Below are 22,310 nucleotides of genomic sequence, written 5' to 3'. Positions count from 1 at the left end.
CCTGACATTGTGGTTTACACTCTGTTGGTGCCTCAGGCTTGTGCCTGTATACAAGATATTCTGGTGTATCTTCTGGCTCCTGTACTTGGCTTTTCTCCTGACCTCTGTTTTGAATCTTTAATGTGTTTAGATGAAGGATGGGACAGCTTCTCTGGTAAATTGAACTTGACTTGTTTTCTGACTACTCTTGCGTATACTCCCTGTGTTTGGTGACTGATTGGACTACTTTCTGGTATCTGAGCCTCAGCTTGTCTTCAGACTATGCTCTTGTTATCTGTCAGTCTCGGCTACAAGTGTATCCAGTATATCAACTATGGTTTCCTGCTCCTGTACCCAAGCCCTGCAGAGGGTACTTGTCTAGCACCAGTATCCAGCCTCATGGCCGGACTGTTATCCGACAGAAATTTATCTGACTGACATTTGTGCGATGGATAATAATCCGACGGACGAATGTCCGTCGAATAACATTCTGGCAATGGCCAAATGTGTCAGATTCTACTCACGCATTCTGTCTGTGTACCGTTAAAAGCATGTCGTGGGCCCATGGTTAGGATCCCAGAGGCGGTTGCGGAGCCCGAGGCACTGATTAAAACATAACTCTTTGGAGCGTATCTGCCCTCGGCCGAATGTACGTCCACTCGGAACATAGTCTCTTGGACATATGTCTGATGGACAAATGTGCTTCGGCATTCTGTCTGAAAACCATCCATCCTTTGTACCTATCCCTGCAGAGGGCATCTGTCAAACACGGGTATCCTGCTTCAGCACCCTAGCCCTGCAGAGGGTGACAACCAAGAACCGGCATTCTGTTCCAGTACAGAGGGCTGCAGAGGGTATCTGCCAAGCATGGGTATACTAGCCCTGTACCAAAGCCCTGCAGAGAGCTTTTGCCAAGCATGAATATCCTGCTTTAGTACCCACGCCCTACAGAGGGAGTCTGCCAAGCACAGGTATCCTACTTCTGTACACAAGCCCTGCAGAGGGTGTCTGCCAAACACCAGTATCCTGTTCCAGTGTTGGCCTCAAGTGGGCACTCCTGTCTTCGACCCTCAAGTGGGCACTCCAGTTTTTGGCCCTCAAGTGGACACTACAGTCTTCGACCCTCAAGTGGACACTCCAGTCTTTGACCCTCAAGTGGACACTCCAGTCTTCCACCCTCAAGTGGACACTCCAGTCTTCCACCCTCAAGTGGACACTCCAGTCTTCCACCCTCAAGTGGACACTCCAGTCTTCCACCCTCAAGTGGACACTCCAGTCTTCCACCCTTAATATGACACTCCAGTCTTTGACCCTCAATATAACAGTCCAATTTTTGACCCTCAAGTGGACACTCCTGTCTTTGGCCCTCAAGTGGGCACTCCAGTCTAAGCCATAGAGAGGGCACTTCTGTCTTAAGCCCTTAAGTGGGAACTTCTGTCTTCAACTCACAAGTGGGCCTTCCAGTCCTTGGCCCTAAAATTGATACTCCTGTTCCTGGGCCTAGAGTGGGCACTACTTCTGCCTAAACCTGTTTCCAGTTTTCTGTACAATAAAACCTACATTCTCTGTCTGTTATCGCCACCATGACTAAAAGGTGTAGTACCGGAAATAAACTCATACCACTGGCTGCTTTTAGTGCTCATGATGGGACTAAGTCTGACACCTCTTCATATGAGCTCCAAACTCCTAAACCCGCTCCGTAGAGCATTACATAAGGAGAGATGAGAGACAAAAGAGATAGGTGGAAGAGAGATAGAGAAGAGAAGTAGAGAGGGTTAGAGGAGCGAGAAAACAGCAAAAGAGAGGAAAGAGAAGAGGGAGAGGAGAAGAAAAAAAAGAGGAGAGAGAAAAGGAGAAAAAAGTGAGAAGAAAAGACTGAAAGAGTAGTAATGAGAGAGAGAGAAGAGAAAGGGGGAGAAAGGGAAAACAGAGAAAGAGGAAAAAGAAGAGGCAGAGAATATATATATATATATATATATATATATATATATATCTTTAGGTTAATATGCACTCTCACCAAACTGGTCAGGTAGGCACCAGGGTGCAAAAATAGGAATAATAGACTAGCAAGAAATAAGCACTCTCTAGTTTTGTAAAACAAATAGTATATTTAACTACTCTAGTTAAATATACTATTTGTTTTACAAAACCAGAAAGTTCATATTTCTTGCTAGTCTATATAAATATATATATATATTCCTGGGAAACATGGGCAAATTCAATAGACCTTTTGGCTTTAATATAAAATGAAAATTTAGATTTAAAGGGATACTGAACCCAAATTATTTATTTCATGATTCGGATAGAGCATGCAAATTTAAGCACCTTTCTAATTTAATCCTATTATCAATTTTTCTTTGTTCTCTTGGTATCTTTATTTAAAAAAGCAGGAATATAAGTTTACAAGATGCCCCATTTTTGATTCAGCACCCTGGATAATGTTTGCTGATTGATGGGTACAAGCTGTACCCAGCTTCTGAACCAAAGATGGGCCGGCTCGTGAGCTTACATTCTTGCTTTTTCAAATAAAGAGAACGAAGAAAAATTTATAACAGGAATAAATTAGAAAGTTGATTAAAATTGTATGCTGTATCTGATTCATGAAAGAAAAAAATTGGGTTCAGTGTCCCTTTATGATATTAAAGCTGATAAATATAAGGGGGGCAATATATTTCATTTACAGAAGGAAACTATCAAAACATCCCAATAAATAAAGCAATTACCAAAAAAAAAAGTTACATAAAATGTGTCTAAAAAAAAAAACAGACAAGCAAAGAACAAAATTGCTTAAAGAAAAAAAATAGAAATGCATTATCAGCATTTACACAAATGTAGTGTATGAACTATATAGAGCAGTACATAAAATAAATAAACTTTTTCTTTCATGTTTCAGATGGAGAATACAATTTTAAACAACTTTTTAATGTACTTCTATTATCTAATCTGTTTCATTCTCTTGGTATAATTTGTTGAAGGAGCAGCAATGCACTACTAGTTTCTAACTGAACACATGGGTGAGCCAATCACATTCAATATATATATGCAGCCACCAATCAAAAGCTAGAACCTAAATTCTCTGCTGCTCATGAACTTGCCTAGATAAACCTTTCAGCAAATGATAACAAGAGAGGGAAGCAAATTAAATAATAGAAGTAAATTGGAAAGTTGTTTAAAATTGTATTCTCTATCTGATTCATGAAAGAAAATTTTTGGGTTTCATGACCCTTTAAGTATAAAAATATAACACATGAAAAATAATCAAGTAATCCTTTTTTATCTATTTCTTGTGATAAATATATCTGTACCTCAGGATGATAGTATATTACTTTGACATTATAAACAGTCACATCTAAAATGCACTTTAATGCTATAATCAATGTAATCATGATAAAAATAAATAACACTAAGAACATGACTGTTATTTATCTGTAATCAATGTTTTAGTTCATCAAAATTACCAGCCGTTAGCATTGTGCTCATATATGCCTTACATGTTCCTGCATTCTCTGTACTTTATTTCCTATATTTCAATAAAGCTATTTCGAAAATAAAAATATCAGAAAAACAGATACAGATTGTTAATCAACATACTGCTCAAGTTGAATTAAAAAAAATATTCATCAGGATATTGAAGACTGGATAAAAATTCATTGCCAGTAAGTTTCTAAGTACAGTAGACAAAAAGTAAAGAGTTTTACCTTGTAGGTTAGTATCAGGCATTTCAAATGCTTGTACAATTAAATTATGGGTCTGTAGTCTGGGGTTAAGCTTGGCTTTTGTCCAAAGTTCTCCAGTTCTTCCGTCCAATATAAAGTGGTCTGAAAATATAAACATATGTAAAATAACTTTATTCTATTTCTCTTTCCCCTATACTTTATCTATGTAATTACTGTTAGCCTATATTAGCTATTTCTTTTACAAGGTTAAATCACATTAATAGCATATCATCATATTGGCCATAATTAGATACCTGTGCAACTACTGTAGTCAACAACTAAATAAACTTGCTACTCTTTTCTCTTAATTGTTTTTCTGCTAATAGTAAATATGCACTACATAAGTAAGGTTACAGTCTTCTTGATCAGCTCTTGATACACTATGCACCCGATTGCAAAATTATTACAGCTAAATGTGCAAAGAATTCATTTAACATTATAGCTCTGTTTTGCTACTGGTGTTTTAATTGGTTGATGTTTGATTTTACATATCTGAGAATAGCAGGCCTGCCCTTTGGGCAGGGCAAGAGGGCTACCAGCCCTTAGCCCTATTCTTTGGTATGCCCCGCACTGCCAGGTATGAGAGTATGAAAAGGTAAAATGTACATCCTGTATATAGTTTATGAAGAAGTGTTTATGATATCAGCAAGTTTAATATATAGTGTTATTCTTTATATAGCACACATTGAATATTGGGTTGGGCCATACAGGTGGTAGAGAATAAGGGGGCTGCAGTGAGGGGCCCCACAAATTTGTCTTGCTCATTGCCCCACAAAGGGTGGCCATGGAGTATAGTATCCATATATGGAAGTTATGGTACGGATTATTTCATTCCTGTTGTTCTAATAGGAGTAAATTAGAAAGTTGCTTAAAATCACATGCTCTATCTGAATCACAAAATTTGGGTTCAGTGTCCATTTAAATTATAAAAGATATGAAAACAAACAAAAAAAAGTATGTATATGTATAAAAGTTCCACTTTATTCGTTATCAGTTTAAAACAGCATACAAAAATAAATAAAAATGAAAAGTTTCGGCTAGCTTGTTGCCATATTCATAGACCCCAAAACGCTTTAGACCAAACTTTTCATTTTTATTTATTTTTGTATGGTGTTTTAAAAGGATAACAAATAAAGTGGAACTTTTATACATATACATACTTTTTTGGGACTTTTTTGTTTGTTTTCATACCTCATCAGGGGAAAATGAGGATCCCCGTAGATTTTGTCCCAGTATGTATCGGCAAGAGTAAATTGTAGGTACACAGTATAGAGCCTGGATTGGAAGTTTAAAGATAGCGGTGGGTGAAAACGAAGATTTGTGTTGTTCACGTCACGTCACATCCGGAAAGAAGTCCTGCACTCACTTGTGGTAATACCGGAGAAGAGAGAGGAGGATGGTCACTTCCATAGCGTGGTCTTCGTCCTTTCGAAATCCTGGTCAACCGTCCCTGGATAAAGAGACTGTGTCTGCCTATTGCTTTAAGGTAACAAGGGGTTTTGCTGAGTAGCAGGTGAAGCTGTTTTCGTTCTGAATGTATGTTCTCCACCGCTTGAATCCATAAGGTTCTGCACACACATACTATACTACAAGCGTTACTTTGTTTTATAATTATAAAAGATGCTTGCTCTAAGGTTGTGGATAAATAATACTCAATAATGTAATTGCATTTCAACTATGTAAATAAAGTTAAATGACCATAGCCTCAGTTCCAATCTTTCCGAATTTCTTGTTTGATATTTGAAAAAACGTGATTGGTCATTATTTTTATTTTTCCAAAACTATCACAATCTTTCAGATTCAATCACAGAGAAGAAAGATATCTTTTCACAATATCCAATCACCATCTTACCCATAACAGCAAAGTTAACAGCTGATAAACCGAGATCCAAAATGGGTTATGGAGTCCATGTGTGTGTTTTGCAATTGGATATTATAATTACCAGTTATTTGTAGAGCGCCGACAGATTCCACAGTGCTAAAAACATGGGTCTTATATGCAAGGTAACAATTATGGGAGAGAAAGAGATAGAGGGCTCTGCCAAAAGTTTCACTATTGTAAACCAGCACTCATGAAGGTGATCTACAAAGCAGCTGGGCTCGTAGGCTTACATGGTATTTCTGATATGTGTTAAACAGTGTGAATGCCAATTGTATACAGGCATATTAGGTACACAAGGCAAGTTTGCTCAATCATTGAAAAATTTTTTTTTTTTTAATATTTTAAAAGGTTTTTTTTTTTTTAATTAATTGAGAAAACCTCTTTTTCTGTATTTGGTTAATATCCCATCTAAAATCAAGAAAAACACTGCAGGAAATGAATTTCCACAAGAAGAAAGTGTCCGCAACTTGTCTCATCTTCAAGAACTAGATTTGAAAAATTCTCATACTTTTGATCATGAAACCGCTAAGTTAAAGGTTTAAAATATTGACAAAAGTTCATACTGTACCTCACTGTACAGAGTTTGTCTTTGCTGAATATCTATTACTGTAGGAATTTGGGGACTTCTGTTTAATGTAAAAATCTGTTCAAATGATATTGGATGCCAGTAAAAAAATGGCAAATGGTTAAATTCCGATCACAAAGATGCAATTGCCAAAGAAGAAATCCCATTAAAGAATATGACATTACTTACAATCATGAAAATGTGAGTAGGAAATAAAAAGAAAGATTATAAGAACATGATTGTTAAATGCCATTTCTAGATGTTTCATTGGATTTTAGTTTTTTCGTACTGCCAACACAACTCGTTTGCTTACGAGATATCACGTATGTGTCTATTAAATACATACACATATGTTAATTTCTATCCTGTGCACTACTGAAGGACTAGTCTATCTAGACCAGTGCTTCCCAACTCCATTCCTCAGGACCACTAACAGGCCAGATATTCATTATATTATCTAGAGCACAGATGAGATGATCAAATCAGCTGATCAGTAACCATAGTTACTAACCTGCTGTCACCCATCAGCTGATTATTCACCTGTGCTCTAGATGAGATATAATGAATATCTAGCCAATTAAGGCGTCATGAAGACTGGAGTTTGGAAACACTGATATAGACCATATTAATACACGCATATAAGTTGAAATGTGCAAGAAAATAGAATTATTCCAAATCATCTTGAAATACTCTGTAAAGTGCATTCGGCTGTTGAATTCGATGTGTCCATTTTGTTTTCAATATTTAGGGCCAGATTATGAGTGGATCGCAAAATAGCCCTTTCGCTAGCATGATATTTGTGATCCACTCGTAAAACCAGTGCACGCAATTGTGGCTCGCAATGCGAATGGAACCTTGTGTTCACATTGCATTGAAGACAATAAGGCCCTTTCTAAAGGCAACCCAGAGTGCATCTGTCACCTTAATTCCACCTATTTCTCCGTTTTGGGAATACGTATGTTTACGTGTGTTTGTTCTGGAGTAATGCACGGTGCTAGCAAATTGAAAACTTGGCCCAAATCCTATTAAGTAGCTCAGACTTACCCCCGCTTCACGGCTTGCTGAAAATACGCCTTTAGGGAGACCCTTCTCCTAGGTTCCACCTGGTACATAGCGCTCCTGCAGTGTGCTTACAGCCTCCGGCCCCACACACTTTCTCACGGATTCATCGCGTTTCATCCGCTGTTGTGTCTCCACAGGTCTCTGCTTCCAGGAAATGATATCACACGATGTAGCCGACTTACTGGGAGTAAGGCGTTTGACACGGAGTGGAGGGTTAATTCCCGTGGGGATCCACCAAATTTATCACTCCGGATACTTCTGTCACAATGTGGAATGAATAAGCTTATAGGGATAAAAATTGCTAACTCTCCAATCCGGCCATGAACAATCCAAAAGAAAAAGAATCTGGAGAGATCTCAGCCTAAAAACAGTTCTTTATTAGCTTCTTTAAAAAACAGGTACAATGAAGTGCAGTATGAACAGCCCTCTCAGCTGAAAATAAACCTTACGCGTTTCAGCATTGGTGCCGTACTCATAGCTCTCTAGTCTTACATACAACTACTGAGCTTAAAACGGAAGTAAAAACATCTGTTTCGCTAATTGGCAGGTGTGTACTTACCATCAATTAGACGATCATCTTAAAGACATACTGCCTATAATACATGCTTAAACATATATTGGTAATTCTCTAACCAACCTTGACCTGTTAATAGTAAACAATTTATATATTAAGTATACAATTTATCCACCTGCGTGTTTTCTCATACTGCTACTTAAGTGCTGAAAGTGAGCTATAATGTGTAATCTATAAATTCATATCATAGTGATAATACTATATATCATAGTGATAATACATGCAAATCTTTTTACTATTACAAGCATGTTACTTAACTTTGAGTTATTTTTACATTACACCTTTTTGGTATTGATTGCATCTGTAAACAAAATTTTAGTTCCAAAAAAGCCCCAGGGATTTGTGCACTTTGGGCAAATGGTTAAATATTGGTATCACTGGATTATCTACCAGGAGGAAGTCAAAGGTAGGCCCATCAATGAATCCTAGTTCTTTGCCATCATCTAACATATGGGTCAATTCACGCCTATATTTTAAGGTGGGATCCCCACCAAGTCTCTGGTAATACATTTGTAAATTGGCTGAACAACAATGATATAGGGTTAGAGTTCACATTTGAACTCAACCATTTTAATATCAACTTCCTGGATTTAACCCTTACTGGGATACCAGGATTTGGAGTGGAAACTGAAGTTTTCAGAAAACCCATTACTGGGAATACGCTACTCCATGCCAGGAGCAGTCATTCTAGACAGGTATTTAAATTAGTTGCAAAAGGACAGTTCATTAGGCTAAGGAGAAATTGTAGTGCACAACACAAATATGAAATACATAGAACGCCTGAAGAGTAGGGGCTATAAACACCAAGAAATTCAAAAGATAAAATTGGAGGTAACCAAGACCAATAGACAGGATCTATTAAAGAAATCAATAAAAAGTAAATTGGGGACAGAGAAACAAGAGAGAAAAGGGATGTTTTTCGTCACTGATTACAGTACACAGTACCACAAGATTTGCGATATTGTACAGAGGAATCTGAGACTATTAGCAGCGGATGATGCATTGGCAGACACGATATAGAGGAGATGCAAGTGTGCATTTAGAAGTGGTGTTTCCCTGGGTAACATTCTAGCTCCCACGCAATTGAAGGCTACACTAAGGGAAGATCAAAGTTTGTGGCTGAGATTCAAAGGAGTCTATAGGTGCAGCAATCCCACTTGCAAGGCATGCGAACACTTAACAGTAGGGGAAGGTTTCATAAGTGAAGTTACACATAAAACATACAATCATCATAGGTGTCTAAATTGTAGGAATACACATACAGTGTATTTAATAGGATGTAATCTTTGCCATTTACAATATGTAGGCAGGACGACCAGAGAGGTCCGCTCACGTATTAGAGAGGACCTCTCAAATATCAAGGCTGGTACCCTGACCACCCCTCTCGTCCAGCACGTCAATAGATTCCACAACAAAAATAACACTAGTTTTAAATGGACCATTATTGAAGTGGTTGATGTGGGGAAGAGAGGAGGTGGATTTAGCTCTAGCAAAAAGGGAGGTGTTTTGAATTTTCCAGTTACAGACAAGATTTCCTAAAGGTTTTAATTCCTCTTATGATTTAATTAATTTTTGGCATTAAAACTTTAAATTCATATTTTTATGATCATAATAAGATTGGACAATATTTACATGTTGTTCTTTACTGATATTTTGACGTTTGATAAGTTAGTGATTAGGAGATTAATACACATAGATCTAAGGGATGCATTGTGGTACTTGATAGTATAGTGTTTTACAATATAACATTGTGTAACTAAAGAATAGAAATTATTGGTGACATAATGTATTTTTTAATATCGGGCAAGATAACACTATCTGTATATATACAATTAAATGAAAATGGAATATAAATGTTTCTTGAACTAGTTTATTGTGAGAGCCAAATGTCAGAGTTGTTAGGGTCATCATTATAAAGTGAGCTTTTTGACAAGGGGCTTTTTTGGAACGAAAATTTTGTATACAGATGCAATCAATACCAAAAGTTGTAATGTAAAAATAACTCAAAGTTAATAACAGTTTATAGCTCTGGCAGATCTATTCGGATCAATCTCCAGATATAAGATCAATCTGGAAAAATCAGAGCTTCTATGGATCATTCCTCCTTATTCAATCAACTTTCACTGCCCCTTTAAAATAGTAGACTCAGGGGGCGGAGCTAGCCAGCAACAGGAGCAAAAGCAGTTTGCAGCAGCTCTGCTCAAATAATACTAAGAATTAGCTACAAAGGTGATATTTTCAGTAGAATCTGTCCAAATCCCAACCTTTGGGCACCTGTGTATTGAGGAGGATCAATTTTCACAAAAATTTGCAAAGTTTGAGGAAGATTGTAGCGGGCCGGTTCACAGAACCAGAGAAAAAGTAGGAAAGGCCGGGGCTGCGGCCTACACTGGACCCCAGATCACAGTTCGTCACCGGCGAAAAAAAGAAGAAAATTAGATTGTCTCAGATATAAGGGCTTCAAAGGACATACACCAGAGGATTGGGGTAAGAACCCACTATTTTTATTCCCAATTTTTGATTGAAAAAGACATAACAGCTCAGAGATCACAGAGTTAAGCTGCGGTTCTCTAACAGCAACTAGAGGTGAAATACAGTTAGGATACACTTGGGGAGACTGCTGGCTTGTTCTGGGGACTTGCAAATCATAACTACTACATAGACTGTGTGGCAAGAGGATACAGGAGAGGGGCTTGTGGCGGGAAAGTCGCCATTTTCTATCTATCTATTTATAGTGTCTGGAGTGCTAACCTAATAGAACTTTTTATATTCTCACTAAAAAGACTGCTAATCTGATAGCTTGTGCAACATTACAGCGTAACACAGTACAACAGCTTTGAGTTCTTGGAACTTTGAAAACAACTAGATTTTTATCTCTCCCCCCCCCCCCCTTTCCTGCCATCCTCTGTGGTGGTGGGTCATATCCCCAATTCCTTCTTCCGTGATCGTCCTGTGAGGACAAAGCTCCAGGGGAGAGAGATTATATGGCAGGACAAGCTTAAGTAGCTTGCAATACCTGAGAGGAGTGTTTGCTACAGTTAAAGGACTTTACAGACACTGGTTGCCCCTTCCCTAGCCCCACAGGAGTTAGTTGGGCCTGGGATACCAAGGGAGCAGCATTCAATAAGCCTCAAAAACTGGCACCCTCTAGGTACATACTGATTTATAAGCTGCAACCTGTTCAACATATTGACATGAAGCTGAATTAAAAGCATATTCTACAAGCGGACTGAGTGGGAACCCTTTCCTATGCATTTATTATAACTGCCCTAAATATTGTGGTCTGCCAGTGCTTTGTCAATAATTATTGATTTCCAGTTTTTGTTATCTACTGTAATCTATCTAGTTTGCCATGATGAAGGGAAGAAATCAGTCAGTCAAAGACTGTCTCTCTAGATCTCAGCTAAAAAAAAAATAAAGTGATGGGGAACTATCTGTAGACGCAGAGTCCCAACCATCCTCCCCAAAAAGCCCCCACACAGCTGCAGAGGGGGGTTCACAGAGTAGTGATCTCCTATTACAGATTAAGCAAATGTTTAAGGAAGAGATGAGGGCAGCTCTCTCAGAATTAAAACAAGATATATCAGAAATTGGAGATAGGACGGCAACTTTGGAGGATAAAATGGATGATATTGCAGAAGAAATACCTATTTTGCAAAACACTATAAAAACACAGCAGGAGCAAATACAGAAGTTGGAGGATGCATTAGAGAATTTGGAGAACAGATCCAGAAGATCCAATATTAGAATTCGAAACCTGCCAGAATCATACAACAACTTACCGGATACATTGCTAAAAATATTTCAACAATTAGTACCGGATACAGATCCTTCATTGTTTCTGATGGACAGAGCACACAGAGCACTGGCCAGACCACCCACAACAGCGACAGCAAGAGATGTGATCACCAAGTTACATTATTATCATATCAAGGACCAAATCATGCAAGCAGTACGCAATGCTCCTAGAATAACATTTGAAGGTCATGCCTTGCAGCTTTTCACAGATCTTTCGCCAACTATCCTCAGGAGGAGAAGAGAGCTCAAACCAGTGGTTTCAGTGTTAATCAAGGCACATATCAAATATCGTTGGGGTTTCCCATTCAAGCTTATTTTTATGTATGAGAAGTCATCATACTCTTGTTCATCTCTTTCAGAAGGACAAAGCATTTTGGAGAAACTAAAGCTAGAGAAAATAAACGAAGCAGAGTCCTCTTCCCCAAAGCCTCAACGTAAAGCGATTACGAAAGAATGGACATCTGTGGGCAAGAACAGCAAAAATGCTCGGCCTAGTAGAAATCAGGAGAGTCCTACTTGAGGAGAGCAGTTGGGGACACTTTTGATATCCATTTTTGATGCTTCAACTCTAATTCGTCATGAGTGGAGAAACCAATAAAGAGTGGCTAATGTCATTATTCTTCATTCAGTTCACTGGTTCAGCTTGGAGTTCCTGGCGGACTTCTTTTCATGATAACCCTCTTGCTGGACCTTTCCCCTTGTCTTTCCTTTCCCCTTTCCCTTCCCACTGAGTCCGCTAACAGTTTTCTTACAGGTTTTTTCCTGGTTGTTTTTTGTTATCATTTTATTATGTTCTCAAACCCGGATGTCGGGGTACAAATAATGTTGTATGTATATTCAGTTCTACAGTTTTATGTTACTGTTGGCAATGTTTATTGTCTTTTCCTCGGCAGGTCAAGGTCTTCTAAGTCGTTGGTTTTCAGGTACCGAATGTATCAGAATGTGTTTAGGGTCCAATCCTTATCTTGTTTATTGTATGCAGGTTCACGTCTCTTGTCAGGGAGAGGTGCACTATGGTTATTTAAAGAAATGTATAGCAATGTACACATGTTGAAAGCAGATATTAATCGTTACACATATGTCACTTAAGGTGCTTACGCATAATGTTAAAGGTCTTCACTCCAATGTAAAAAAGACGCAAAGCCATTAGCATGTATAAATCCCTAGGGGCACACGTTATTTTCATGCAGGAGACACATTTCACCAAGACAGCAACCCCTAAATATTGGGACAGAGCATATCCATTACAGTATCATGCCACTTGTAGTAAGAAAAAGTGTGGTGTCTCTATTCTTATGCACAATAGTATCAATTTCCAGGAAGAAGAGTCTTTTATAGATACACAGGGTAGATACATAATTCTCAGAGGTAAAATTCATGACACCCCAGTGGTAATAGGTAATATCTATGCTCCTAATGAATCTCAGGCCCCTTTCTTGGCTAAACTCAGTAAGTTACTAACGTACTGGAAACAGTATAGGCTAATCATTGGGGGAGATTTTAACACAGTGGTAGACCCCGAAATGGACAGATCAGGGACGAGGTCAGCTTCTCAAACACAGAAATTTAGAAAAGTACTATATGATTTTTTGTTAGATCACAACCTATTAGATAGCTGGAGAGTTCAAAATGGAAATAATAGGGATTATACCTTTTATTCCTCAGCCCATAAGGTTTATTCACGAATTGACCATATTCTTGTGAGCCAAATATTGGCACCATTAATTATGAAATCAGACATAATAGTTAGCACCTGGTCAGACCATAATGCGGTTTTGACGACACTTTCAGGCTTAATAGACCCGCTCAAGAGTTGGCATTTGAACCCTACCCTATTCAAAGATAAATTGTTCTTAGAGTTTTTGAGAAGTGAAATTGGAGTTTTTATTGGCTCAGTCAGTAGAAAATCCTTCATATGTGTGGGGGGCGCTTAAGGCCTTTACAAGAGGCATATTAATTAGAGAATCTAGCTCCAAATTAAAAGCGGCACATGCTTATGGTGAGAGGCTAAAGGAAGAAATTAAGCAATTACACAATCTTCACTGCACCACTCAGAGCACAAATACACTTAAAAGGCTAAATAGTAAAAGGGAGGAACTGGATAAATTGTTATCTCAGGAAGCATCTAGATCCTTAAAACTTATTGATATACAATATTTCATCCACGCTAACAAGCCTGACAGAATGTTAGCTTGTAGGCTGAAAGATATGACAAGGCTCACAACGGTCCCTCAGTTGCAGAAGCCAGATGGTTCTACCACTAACCATCCTCAAATTATAGCAGACACCTTTGCATCATATTACCAATCATTATATGGACTCCCTTGGGGAGACAGGAATCCCCGACAATTTGAAAACTACCAGGAATTTTTGGGCCATGACGATATGCCTAAGCTTGACGCAGATGATGTAGATGGGCTAAACGCACCTATCACATTAGCTGAAATTAGACAAACAATCAAACACCTAAAAATCAATAAAGCACCTGGTCCGGATGGATACACTGGTATTTTTTATAAGACATTTCTAGACGAATTAGGCCCCTTATTAGTGAACACCTTTAGCCATATGTTAAAAGGGGGATATATCCCGAAAGAATTCTTACTAGCTCGAATTTCAGTAATTCCGAAGCCGGGCAAAAACAAGCAACACTGCAAAAATTATTGGCCTATATCTCTAATTAACCAAGACATAAAGATTTTCTCTAAAATTTTAGCCACCAGACTCAACAAACTAATGCCTAAACTAGTCCATCCGGATCAGGTGGGGTTCATAGCGAACAGGGAGGCCCCGGATAATGTGAGAAAGGTGATTGATTTAATTAATCTTGCGTCGGTTAAAGGGATGCCTTCTCTGTTCCTTTCCTTGGACGCAGAGAAGGCATTCGACCGTATTTACTGGGACTACCTCAATAAGGTATTAGATGCATTTGGCATAACTGGAAACGTTAGAAAAGCGATTGCCACGATATACTCTCATCCCTCAGCATTTGTTAAAATTGCGGGGTATAAGTCAGGACACATTGAAATAGCAAATGGTACTAGACAGGGATGCCCTCTTTCCCCGCTTCTATTTGCCCTGTGTATCGAACCTTTAGCAGCCAGCATCAGACGAAATGTAGATATTACAGGCATACATATAAAGGCAAAGGAATATAAAATCAGTCTTTTTGCAGATGACATTATTCTTTCGATCACAAAGCCACTTATTTCTCTTCCAGTACTGTATTCCACTATAGATAAGTTTGCAGCAATATCAGGTTATAAAATTAACAATGATAAGTGTGAGGCTATTAGTGTAAATCTACCAGCACACACTAAAAAACTCATGGAGATTAATTTCTCTTTCTCATGGGCTGAGAAGGGAATGAGATATTTAGGAGTGATACTTACAAATATCTGGGACCCATGGTAACTAGGTTGTGTTTATATTAGTACTATTCTTAGCACTTTAATCCCTTTTACTCCCCCTATCGGGGGAGGTCTATACGGCCTGCCTGATTAGCCTCACAAAATATAACAACAAGACATGCGGTCTGGGAACCATGGTAACTAGTTTGTGTTAAGTTGTACTATTCTTAGCACTTAATCCCTTTTACTCAGATTAAAAACTTGCTACAGAAATGGGAAAAGTTGAAAATTTCGCTATATGGTAGAATAATTGGAATTAAAATGACAATTCTCCCAAAAATATTATACCTATTTAGATGCTTACCAGTCTCTGTGCCATCCAAAACACTCACACAACTCCAGAAGTATGTAATTACGTTTATTTGGCAAGGTAAAAGAGCAAGAACTAATAGACAAACTCTCTGCAGAAGTAGAAGAGGGGGAGGGATGGGATTGCCAGATTTTCTAGCATATTACCATGCGGCCCGTGTGGCTCAGACTGCGTTATGGCATAACAAGATTGATAATATTCAGTGGGTACAACTGGAGTCAGATATGGTTGGGGTGGAGCCAATTTATAAACTTCTATGGACTAATAGAACTCATAGGCCTAACATATGGAAAACTTTTGCAGCAGTAGCACACTCCGTCTCGCTATGGGACTCTTTGTCTATTAAATTTAAGCTAATCTCAGACACTTCTAAGGCAATGCCATTAATAACGCTGTCTACTACATTTGACGTGGGGCTTCAGAATAAGTGGGCCAATAGGGGGCTGTACAGAATTGCTGACACTTTAAGGGGACAGAACTTTATGGACTTTAACACATATGCTAGCCTTAATGAACAGGATAGACCCAGTTGGTATCAATATCTTCAGTTGAAGGCAAGAGTTTGCGAGGTGATAGGTAACTCATACAAAGGGAGCACCACATACTTAGAACAAATTTGCTTAGCTGGACAGAGAATGAGAGGGACCATTACTGGACTGTATGCCATTTTTAACTCTCCACCAAAGACTCATAAGCTTCCTTTTATGCAAAAGTGGGAAGAAGAATTTCAATTTACTTGGTCTTTAGAAAAATGGAATGATGTTTTGTTTAGGGGATCCTCCTTTTCCATATGCGCTCATTTAAAAGAAAATTACATGAAGACTGCTTTTCGTTGGTATTTTCACCCCTCGAGATTGCATAAATTGGAGATCGGTAATAGAAAATGTCTAAGAGGGTGTGATGAGTTAGGTACTTACTCGCACATGTGGTGGGACTGCCCACGGGTAGCAAATATCTGGTCACAAACCTTCAGTCTATTGGGCAACATTTTTGGGCGCACTTTAAGAGTGTCGGCCCCTCAAGCCCTTCTGCATGAGCCTATTCCAGGATTTAACAGGGCACGAAACAAGTTTATTTTTACCATCTTTACTATAGTAAGATTAACAATAGCCCAGTATTGGAAAGTTGAGATCCCTAACTTTCAGATTATTCTAAATAAAATTGGTTACTACTACAAAATGAGTAATAATGCAGCTAACATGCTTGACACTGAAGAACAGTTAGTTTCTGTCTGGGAACCATGGATTATGTTTTCTGAAGCCAGAGTTGTTAGTTAACAACCTAAGTTTCTGAGAGTATTTATTGCTTAATGAGTATTGGTTTATAATGTGACCTGAAATGTACGGTAAAATGTATTGATGTTTATATGACATGCTGACCTGCCGAGATATACCTCAATATGTTTCAAGTTATGTTGATGTAACATTTGCATTTACTTTGTTATGTAATTAAGAAGAAAAATTCAATAAAAATCTTTTCAATTAAAATAGTAGACTCAATAAATTATTTGGGAGTTAAAATCTGTAGAGATCCAAATAAGTGGTACAATCTCAATTTTGTACCTCTATTCTTAAAACTAGAGGAAAATTTAAAAAGGTGGTTTCAACTACCAATTTCGCTATCAGCCAGAATCTCTCTAATTAAAACTATCTTTTTCCCTCCGCTTTTGTTTTTACTACAAAATTTTTCCCTTATACATAATAAAGATATTTTAAACTTTAATAGAGTCACAGCAAGATGTATTTGGCAACATAAAAAATTATAATCTCTGCTAATAAATTATCCCTCCTTAAGTATGTAGGAGGCCTAGCGCTTCTAAAATTCTACAATTATCAACTTTAGTAAAGGTGGTATTAGATTGGATCACAGGTAAGGAATTTGTGACTAATTCTAGTTTAGAATCCATAATAACGAAGCCTCTCTCCTTGAAAACCATCATACATGGCCCTATCAGGAGTATTCCTAATTAGTTATTAGAAATGCATATACTTAGAGGACCAATATTAGCTTGGCAGAAATATACACAAGAAATTCAAGTTAATTACAAACGATCTAAATATCTCCAGATAAGAGGGAACCCGGATTTCCCACTGGGAATTAATTCTTCTGTATTCAAAGAATGGGAGGAGAAAAGTATCAGGAATTTGATACATGTAAAGGAAATAAGCTCCGTCGGTATGAAAACATTTGAGGCATTAAAACAAGAATTTAATCTCAACATAGTTTTTTGCATATCTCCAACTAAGACATTTCTACTATCAAATCACCAAAGATAATAATTTAAATTGGGAATTGGGCAACTTAGATCCCGCAATTAATCTGTATAACCAGGGGTTGTACTCTCTATCTTTTCTATACAATATACTGATCAACAATCTAGCAGTAACACATTTAAATAGACTCCAAGTAAAATAAAGAAATGATTTTCCCTCTGTAACTCTGGAAGAGATAGGAAAAAGCTTTGAACTAGCTAGTACTTCTTCCTTAGAATCTTGGAGAGAATTGCATTGTAAATTAATAAATAGGTCTACATAACCCCAGCACTATTGGGCAAATGGTCTTGTAATGATATTCTGTATTGTTCCAGATGTAATATGCTGTGGGCGGACCTTGAACACTGCTTTTGGTCCTGCCCAAAAATCAGACAATTTTGGAATAAAGTTAACTATTGGCTCAATAGGGCCTTAGAAAGGGAGTTCTCCCTAGATATAAAAACTATTTTTTTCTATGTACACCAGTGAGGCATAAAAGATACAAACTGATCAATACAGTTATATTATTAGGAAGAAGTCTTATACTAGCAAATTGGAAATTTAATAAGGCCCTCTCCCTTGCTGGCTTTTTAAAAGTTAAAGATCTTTTTTTTTTTTTTTTTTTTTTTAATTTTCAAAACAAGCTTTATTAAAGAAAAATAAAAAAGATACAGAGCATAGGTGTTATTACAAATTACCACAATCCTTGCAAATTCAGGTACAGAAACATAGTGTCACTTTACATTGAGAATACAGTTATTTATGAGTAGGAGACATTTGCCTCCCTAGGCTAAGGTCCCTTTCCAAAGTCCCTTTTTTATTTTCAATCAAAGAAAGTGTTTATCTCTGGATTTGTAATTTTGTCATTTCTCCACAATCAAACAAACAAGATATAATGCCCTTCATTGCAGGGTAAAAATGAAATAACAAAGTAAATATGGAGATAAACAGTAAGTGAGAATACATTAATAATGATAACAATAATAAAAAAAATTAACAACAGTGACAATTGTAATAATAATCATAATAATACCAATAATATTAATATTAAGTAATCCAGTAAAGGGGCGCACCACAGAGACACTCAGTCCAAAGTAAAAGTTACTGTTAGTTTATTTCGGCACAAATGTTAAAAGCATATGGTCAGGCACACAGGCCCAGCAGGCTGACAGGTAAAAACATAACACAGGTGTGTCAGATAGTCAAGCAGACATGTTTGGTGAGCAGTGAACAAGTGAGCATGCTCACGAAACATGTCTGCTTGACTATCTGACACACCTGTGTTATGTTTTTACCTGTGAGCCTGCTGGGCCTGTGTGCCTGACCATATGCTTTTAACATTTGTGCCGAAATAAACTAACAGTAACTTTTACTTTGGACTGAGTGTCTCTGTGGTGCGCCCCTTTACTGGATTACTTTATACTTGCTTCTTAAGTTGACAGACTTAATTTGGGGCTGCATAACGGGACATTCTATTATTACACCCACTCTCCTTTGAGCCGTCTGGAGGACTGATCTCTCCACCCCCTGCAGTCATCGCATTGGGAGCGGTGAGTTGAGCGCTACACACACAGAACCACATTGTACACACTAATATTAATATTAATATTGTACCAATATTGTACCAATATTGTACCAAGGTACCAGCCGTAATGGAAGAGTGGCTACCTTAAAATCTAGCATTCCTCATTTAAGTCTTAAGAATCTACAAAGTAGGAAAATCAAGTGGACCCTATGACCTAAATTAGAGCAACCCACCACACCTTCTCGGTCATGCCCATGCTTTACGTCACTTGGGATTCAGTCAGTCCAGCATTCAAATATTCCTCCCATATAAAACTGATAGAAGAATAATCGTCCAGTCGATTTGTTTGCCCATAGTGGTATCTTTCTAGGTGTAGGTTATGTGTTACTGTGTCTTTCCAAGTCGTGATTGTTGGAAGCTCCCTCTTTTTCCAATTGAGAGGTATCAGTTTTTTAGCTGAGTTTATCATTAGTGTCCATAATGCGAGCCTAAGCTTGCACTTAATTTTGGGGAAATGGTTAAAGAGAAAGATCCATATATTATAAGTCAAAGGAATTTGTAACGCTTGTTCAATTTCTTTCTTTATGGATTCCCAATAATCCTTCGCTATTGATCAATGCCTCCATATATGGAACTGTGTCCCTATGTCTTGGCAACCTCTCCAACACAGTGCCGGGGTGTTAGGAAAGAGCTGGTGCTATAATACCACCTGCACATTAACTTCAAATTCATTTCTAATGTGGATATAGATGAGGAAGACCTACTCATGTGGGAGAATATGGATAACCATGCTTGTGTAGGTAGAGTGTCCCCTATCTCTTTTTCCCATCTAGCCACATAAGTAGGCATGGTATTAGAATAAGATGCAACTATTTGTTTATGTGCGAGAGAAAGAATGCCTCTGCTAGGAAGCGGTACTGTACATACGTTTTCAAAGGGAGTTAGGGTGCGTTTCAATTGTGTCGTGAAAGGGTGCGTAGATAAAAAATGATGAATTTGTGAGTGCGTTAACCAGTTTTGAAATACATCTCTGCAGTAAGAAATAATCTCGGACTGTGTTTTAACTTTCCCATCTTGAAAAAATGTATAGGCTGGTAATGCCTCATCAATCCCTACACTATTTTGACCACCTACCCTGAGTTGTATTGGGCATGTGGGGTTCCCTATCATTGGGGTTAGGGGTGAGTATGTTGTTGAAATATGTTTGTGTTTCTTTATAATTGTATCCCAAATTTTATAGGTTTCTCTTGTGATTGTTGGGGTCGTACACAACAATGTTCTATGATTGGGTGGGAGCCAACATTGTCCACTTAAGGTAGTGTTGTTAGTTAGGTGGTGTTCAAGCTGAACCCATTCTTTACTGGCTGCATGTTTGCACCAGTCCACTATCCTAGCTAGAAAAGTTGCAAATCTATAGTGTAATATATTTTGGGCTCCCAATCCTCCTAGCTCTTTGGGGCGATATAGTGTGGCCGTAGCAATTTGTGGCCGCTTATGCGACCATACAAAGGAATTTAACATTTTCTGAAGATGATATATCATTCGATCTGGGAGAGGTATCGGCAAGGTCTGTAGGAGGTACAATATTTTAGGCAAAATTATCATTTTAATTGCATTAAGTTTGCCGAGCCATGATAAAAATTTATCGCTCCAGGTTCTAAACATGGAGGTAATATGTGCTGTGAGGGCTTTATAGTTCAGTGTTAATGTTTCCTGCATGACTGGGGACATGTAGACGCCAAGATATTTTATTGCTTTCTCCTGGATTCTGAAATGAAACTGCTGTTGTATATCTTTTACCGCTATAGGCTCTAAGTGAACACTCAATAATTCTGACTTTGCGACATTGATTCGCAGGTTAGAATAGTGGCCGTATGTTTGTAAAAGCTGCATGAAAGCAGGGATAGATCAGTCAGGGTTCATGAGGGTGACGAATACGTCATCCGCATAAAGTGTTATTTTATATTCGGTATTCCCTACAGCGTGGCCAGTAATATCTGCATTATTTCTCACATAAGAAGCTAATATCTCCATTAAAAGTACAAAAAGTAGCTGTGAGAGTGGGCAGCCCTGCCTGGTCCCATTTGAGATCTGTAATGTTTCTGAGATAGTGTCGTTTAACTTAATCCTAGCTTGTGGTTTATTATATAGGGCAAAGATCTTTCCCACCAGTTCGTGATCAAATCCAAACCCAAATAAGGTTTGTTTCAGAAAAAGCCAATCCAGCCTATCAAAGGCCTTCTCCGCATCCATTGATATGAATGCAGAGGGGATCTGTTGTCTATATGCATATTCCATTATAGTTAAAATTGTGGAGGTGTTGTCTCTAGTTTCACGTGTAGGTATGAAACCAGCTTGGTTTATATGAATTATAGAAGGGAGAAGTGTGTTGATTCGGGTCGCAATAATTTTATCATACAATTTGATATCTACATTAAGTAGGGAAATTGGCCTAAAGTTTGCCGGTGTGGTTGGGGGCTTACCCGGCTTGGGGATTATAGAAATTTGGGCTTCCACCATTGAGGGAGGGAATGGATTGCTCTCAGAGACTTCATTAAAGAGGGAAGTGAGAATTGGGGTGAGGATTGAGGAGAAGGTTTTATAATATTTAGCTGAAAGAACATCTGGGCCCAGGCTTTTCCCATTAAGTAATGAGGTGATTGCAAATTTTAACTCTTGCAATGAGATTGGTAGGTTTAAATCTTTTAATTGGTCTTGTGTGATTTTAGGGATCTGGCATTGCGCAATATAGGAAGTGAGGTTTAAAAAGTGTTCCTCAGAAGGGTGAGTGTCAGTTATGTTGTAAAGATTGGCATAGTACCCTTGAAAGGTCTGCAGAATGTCCTTAGTTGTAACTACTGTTGTTTTGTGAAGCGGGTGTTGGATTTCATAAATGAATCGCTTCTTTTTTAATGCACGAGCCAAAAGTTTACCTGTTCTATTGCTTTCGTAATGAAATAGGCTATTCGTTTTCCTACGAAGCGTTTGATATTCTATGTCTAAAAATTTATCTAGAGCTGCGCGTGCCGAGTTATATTCTTGTGTTATTATGGGGTCAGTCGGATTTAATTTAAATGTATGGTCAAGTCTTGAGAAAGTCTCAGATAATTCCCTATATAATGACCGGGCATGCTGTCGTACTTGTGCTTTCATTTTTATTAATTCTCCACGAACAACACATTTATGTGCTTCCCAAATCTTATAGTTATCTGCTATAGAGTTAGTATTGAATGTAAA

At 38.0% G+C, this 22,310-nt stretch overlaps 1 protein-coding gene across 1 annotated transcript in view; it reads right to left on the bottom strand.

The window, feature by feature from the left end:
* LOC128658145 (protocadherin Fat 4-like) overlaps positions 1–22,310 on the bottom strand; it is a 651,406-nt gene that overhangs the window by 313,350 nt on the left and 315,746 nt on the right. The window contains exon 27 of the mRNA XM_053712644.1: positions 3,678–3,797. Coding sequence (XP_053568619.1) covers positions 3,678–3,797 — 120 coding nt within the window. The remainder of the gene's footprint in view (positions 1–3,677; positions 3,798–22,310) is intronic.

The sequence above is a fragment of the Bombina bombina genome, chromosome 4 (assembly GCF_027579735.1).
Source record: "Bombina bombina isolate aBomBom1 chromosome 4, aBomBom1.pri, whole genome shotgun sequence".
Classification (NCBI taxonomy): domain Eukaryota; kingdom Metazoa; phylum Chordata; class Amphibia; order Anura; family Bombinatoridae; genus Bombina; species Bombina bombina.
Note: the sequence above shows the minus strand (reverse complement) of the source record. Positions and strands in the feature narration are given on the sequence as shown.